At 43.9% G+C, this 5,408-nt stretch overlaps 1 protein-coding gene across 1 annotated transcript; it reads left to right on the top strand.

The window, feature by feature from the left end:
- The first annotated feature begins 268 nt into the window (after positions 1-268).
- LOC109779182 (O-fucosyltransferase 9) lies at positions 269-5,011 on the top strand. Its single transcript, XM_020337793.4, has 10 exons — positions 269-837; positions 1,595-1,667; positions 1,778-1,845; positions 2,272-2,360; positions 2,596-2,793; positions 2,877-3,081; positions 3,159-3,326; positions 3,608-3,775; positions 3,911-4,101; positions 4,413-5,011. The coding sequence occupies exons 1-10, from the start codon at positions 460-462 to the stop codon at positions 4,546-4,548; spliced, it is 1,674 nt and encodes a 557-aa protein (XP_020193382.1). The 5' UTR covers positions 269-459; the 3' UTR covers positions 4,549-5,011.
- Positions 5,012-5,408: the final 397 nt, after the last annotated feature.

Raw genomic sequence — 5,408 nt, 5'->3', positions numbered from 1 at the left:
TAGTTTGCAAACTTCTCCTTCGGTAAGGAAATATAAAAGCATTTAGATCACGTGATCTAAAAGCTCTTATATTTCTTTACCGAGGGAGTACTACTCGTACTATCTCTCATAGATTTTCCTTTTGAAACTGAAGTAGAATTTTTAAGCTTCTTGACAAGACATAGAATGGTGTATATTTGTTTGCATTGAGATCTGTTTAATAGCCGGAATTTCGCTTATGCCACAAACAATCAAGACACATAGACGTCAACAGTCAATAAGTCGGCGAGCATCCACCTCCACCAATAGGAGAAGACCATTCGCGCACCGGCGGTTGCCAACACGATTCCACTACAGGTCTCCTCCTCCGGTGCCCTCCGCGCTAAACCTCGGCGCCCCCAACGAGGCCACGCGCTCCATCGCCGAGCTGAGCAGAGCTCGCATGATCCCGCGAGAGCCCCGCCACTGAGGGAGCGAGCGATGTCCGTCGCCCCGTCGGCACGCGGCGGCTGCGGTGCCGCCAAGGCCGCGCGGCGCCACCAGGCGGGGCGCGTTGGCGGAGGGAGGCGTCGCGCCGCCGTGGTCCTCCTCCTCCTCGCGCTGGCATACGCGGCGGGGCTGCTCATGTTCGTCTTAGGGGGCGGAGGTTCTGTCGACGGCGACGGCCACGCGGGCGTGACGGTGGCATCGTTACGGCGGCGGCGCGCGCCCGCCCCGTCCCCACCGCCGCCGGGATCGGTTTACCGCAGCCACATCGTGTTTAAGCGGCTATGGCCGGACATACGCGACGACGCCGCGTCCGCTTCGACCGCCACCTCCGCTTCCGTCTCTACCTCCTCTCCATGGCGTCGCAGCATGGTGGGTGGTCTTTGTTCTTGCAGTTACCGTTCTCCCTGGGGAGATTTGGGGTTCTCGCGTGCTTGTTGCCTGCTTCTTCGGTTCGATCCTTCTACTTCTTCAGGTTTCACAATGCAGTGAACGCATTAGGCGAAATATTCGGGGAGAATTTGGGAACCCTTTTGGTGCTTTTGCTCTGATTTATCACGGGAACGACGCCCAATACATTATTGCATCGTGAGCTGGTATTCTTGGTGTGTGAGTGATTTGCGCAAAAAGTCTTAGTTCTCGATTCCTAGTTTTCCCCTTCCCGTGAGCGAGGTCATGTGCCTCTGCATTTCCGTTGTGTACGGCTACACTCGTGATCTTGGATGTACTCCTGTGTACTACTAGTATATCTCTGCTATGCCAAACAAGGAAGGTAATGTCTAGAAGTAAATATCCGTAACTCCTTACGATTCCGATGGAAGATTAACTAGAATTTTGGGCAGGCTGTGAATGCAGTCAGTGTAAATGAGCTGTTCAGTTCAGAGTTAAATCAGTTAGTATTGCTCCAAAATACTCTGAACTTAACATCTCAGAGTTAAATCACTCTAGTAATATTGCTCCAAAACACTCCAGAGTCTAGTATTGTTCAGTTCAGGTTGGGAGTATCAAATATGTTCGCAAGGAGGAACCAACTTCTTAAATCAGTCCTAAGAACTTCCAGCACATTCACTTTTGTCCATCGAACCTAACTGCTCTTATCAATAATCATATAAAAATATTTATGGTGCAGTTAATGACATCACGTTATCCAAATTCTGGAGAGCTATGGATGCCATGCGTCAAGAGGAGGCTGATTCCATCAGGTTCCGCTTTCATACCTTTTGTTATTTTTCAATAAACTAATTGTTCCCACTTGAAAGTGGAGGTTAAGCTAAATACCTGACTGGCTGGATCGTTTTTGGGCTCTTTACAGATTTGCCGACTTCAAATGGGTATCTCATAGTTGAAGCAAATGGTGGTCTGAATCAACAGCGTCTTTCTGTAAGTTCCTGGACCACGTTAGATACAGCAAGCAAGCAATACCACTGCTAGTACCTATACAAAAGTCCAGTGCCGTATGAATCCATTGACACCACTATGTAACTTGAAGTCATGTACTATCACTTGATTGAGATGGCTTTCATCAATAACTTTGTGCTGGAAAGGCATTAGTACTATCTTTGTACATACATAGGTGTATTATTCATCCAAAGATCACCGATATTTGCTTTCATCTTTTTGGTCACATGCCATCAGATCTTCTGTTGAGATATATATTTCTTCTGACCTGAGAGCTTGAGAATTAGACTCTGGTCTCTACCATTTGCTGTGACGTGGATGTCTCATTTTGTAAAGTCCTTAGAACCTTCACACTATGCTGAGTAATAATTATTGACAGTGCAGTTCCATTTTTTTTTCTCAATACAGATCTGCGATGCAGTTGCTGTGGCCAGCTTGCTTAATGCAACTCTTGTGATCCCAATATTTCATTTGAATAACGTTTGGCGTGATCCTAGGTAACTAAGGCTATTTTGTTTGCTCACTGCTTTGTTTCTTAACATTAGATAATTGCATTTTTATATGATGGATGCCTGTCTGGAGCAGTTGTCTCTTGCTCATTGTTTTAGTGTCTGGAGCAGTTTGTTTGACTTCTAAAGTTCACTTCTGTTAGTTATAAACCCGTGAATATTTTTTGAAATTCTACTTCTTGTTCTAATATGTATTGGTTCTTCCTGATGTTTTGTTTCTCAGCAAATTTAGTGATATTTTTGATGAAGATCGTTTTATCGGGACACTCAGGCAACATGTAAGAGTTGTGAAGGAACTCCCAAAAGATGTTCTGCTGCGTTTCAATCATAATATAAGCAGCATACCAAATATGCGAACTAAAGCCTACTCATCCCCAGATCATTATGTTCAGAAGGTGCTTCCGAAATTAATGGAGTTAGGGTATGGTAAACGCTCACCACCTCAGAAATAATAGGAGAGGCCTTGTTTGAGAATGGGTTTCATTATATATCTATTCTATGCAGGGTTGTGCGCATCGCCCCATTCTCGAATAGATTGGCTCAGTCAGTTCCATCGAATATCCAGGCCTTGAGGTGTTTGGTAAACTACGAGGCTCTGCGGTTTGCCGAACCAATAAGGGTTCTTGCAGACGATATGGTTGTTCGAATGATGAAAAAGAGTTCTTTGGCTGGTGGGAAATATGTCTCGGTGCATCTCCGTTTCGAAGAGGTCTCACTATACTCTCTCTTGTGAGTTAACTATTACATAGTTCTTCTGTCATACTAAAATTTGCACACACTGTTTAGGATATGGTAGCCTTTTCATGCTGTACATATGATGGTGGCCGGAAGGAGAAAATTGAAATGGAAAATGCCCGTGAAAGGAGCTGGAGAGGGAAGTTTCACCGACCTGGTCGAGTTATCAATCCCGAGGCAAACAGAAGGGATGGGAAATGCCCACTTACTCCTCTAGAGGTTAGGATTTTTTTCACTGGTTAAAGCACTTGTGTGGATATACGTACACCCAATGATGCATTCGTATTTCAGGACATTAATTAACATCACAATAGGCCTGTTATACTAGGATTGATGTTTGTTGCTTAGTTTGTGATGCTTCAGGTCAATAATAATAACCTTTTAAGTTCAGTGCCATCAGTTGCGTCTCTTTAGTAACATTCAGAACAAATTTAGAAGCTTTCAAATATGTAAAAATATACTCACTAGAGCTAATATGTTAACTGACTGAATTTGAGCAGGTTGGCATGATGCTGCGAGGCATGGGGTTTGACAATACAACCTTCCTCTACGTTGCCTCTGGTAAAATATACAATGCTGCAAAATACATGGCTCCCCTTCGCCAGATGTTCCCTCTTTTACAGACCAAGGACACTCTTGCATTGTCTGAAGAGCTTGCTAAGTTTGAGGTATTGTTTCCGCCAGCCAGCCCATCAGCCTAGCTGGATGTCGTTCTGAATGTCAGATGAATATGCATGCATTGAACTATTCATCAATTCACATTGAATTCTTCATACCGTTACTCACCAACCTATTCTCTGTAGGGGTACTCTTCTCGGTTAGCAGCATTAGATTACACCGTCTGTGTTCAGAGCGAAGTGTTTGTGACGACTCAAGGGGGAAACTTCCCTCACTTTTTGATGGGACACAGGCGTTACCTGTTAGGAGGGAATGCAAAGACAATAAAACCCGACAAACGGAAGCTGGTCTTATCTTTTGACGACCCAAATATCAGGTCAGTTTGAGCTGCCATTATATCGTCAACAAAGTATTACAAATCACACCGAATCAGTTTCAGTTTTTGAGTATATGCTGGAATCTTTCACCAAATCAAACTGCTGAAGCAGTTTGCTGCCCTTGTTATTCCTTAACCATCCAAGACTGTAGCTATTGCCTACTTTTCAGAACGCATTAGCCATGTTAACAAATTGAAATACATCTCCGAGTTGACCTTCACATACATGCTCTGAATATTTGCCCATCTTTGCTTAACGTGTAAATGGATATAGTGGTATATGAAACTCAAATTGTTTCTTTGAACTGCAGATGGAGTCGATTCAAGCACCACATGCTGGAAATACTGCACCATAGTGACATAAGGGGCATCGCATTCAGGAAACCTAATGATTCCATATACACCTTCCCAATGCCTGATTGCATGTGCCAACAAGATGGAATATGATCTAGGCTTTAGCATACATAACTGAGGGATGCATATCCTCTGCCTTTGTGCAACAAAGGCACCAAAGGCACGACATCATTGACTGCATGATCAGGATTTGATGGTCATGATGAAAACTGGAGTGAAATAAAGCATTTGGTGCTTCTCAGGAGATTCTGAAACCCTCTGGCATGCCTCAAACCGTTCGATTCTGGATATAATGGTCAAAAGGTGCCTAATGACAATGAATTCCATAGGATCAGAAATTGAGAGGATGTGAGGGATTTTGTAAAGTTAGTAATCTGTAGTAGTCCACCATATAGCAATCTCCATTTGTTCGATCTGTCTGTAGGTTGTAAAGAGAAAAGAGCTACGAGATTGGGTTGTAGATATGAGTACAACCTGAGTGCCTCGATGTATATTCGAAAGACAAAGGCTAACAACAACAGAGAAAGGAATTTTTCAATATATCATTACTCATCAATGCTTGTTCTTGCATTTCATCTTGCCCTTGACAATTCATATTTATGAGCATGTTCTTACAGTTCAGACCTAACGTTCTTTTTTCTTTCCTTGGGGTATGTTTTTTTTTTAAATGATATGTACCACTTATTTGTACTTAAAAAGAGCATTCAACTATGCATAAAGTTTTTGTGCCTTGATTTTGACATTAGGGCTTGCTTGACGGGCCTGGCGTCTTTTCTGACGTCTAGGCTATGATGCGCGATTTTTGCTGGGACCCCCGGCATGTTTGTAGGCCTCCGGGCGAGATGTCCAGTTGTCTCTGAGGAACTTTAGGAGCGCGGCCTCTTGTTCTTCGCCATGGTCGCCGCTGATGATCACGGTTTTCGTCGGGTCCTCGGGGTGTATTTGGAGCTTCT

This window comes from Aegilops tauschii, chromosome 5 (genome assembly GCF_002575655.3).
Source record: "Aegilops tauschii subsp. strangulata cultivar AL8/78 chromosome 5, Aet v6.0, whole genome shotgun sequence".
NCBI lineage: Eukaryota > Viridiplantae > Streptophyta > Magnoliopsida > Poales > Poaceae > Aegilops > Aegilops tauschii.
This window is presented reverse-complemented; position numbering and strand designations above follow the sequence as displayed.

Excerpts from the sequence above, each read along its gene's own strand:
- LOC109779182 (XM_020337793.4), top strand. The coding sequence starts at position 460 with ATGTCCGTCGCCCCGTCGGCACGCGGCGGCTGCGGTGCCGCCAAGGCC. Across the intron at positions 1,668-1,777 it reads GAGGAGGCTGATTCCATCAG|ATTTGCCGACTTCAAATGGG; the intron begins GTTCCGCTTTCA and ends GGCTCTTTACAG. Across the intron at positions 3,776-3,910 it reads AAGAGCTTGCTAAGTTTGAG|GGGTACTCTTCTCGGTTAGC; the intron begins GTATTGTTTCCG and ends TATTCTCTGTAG.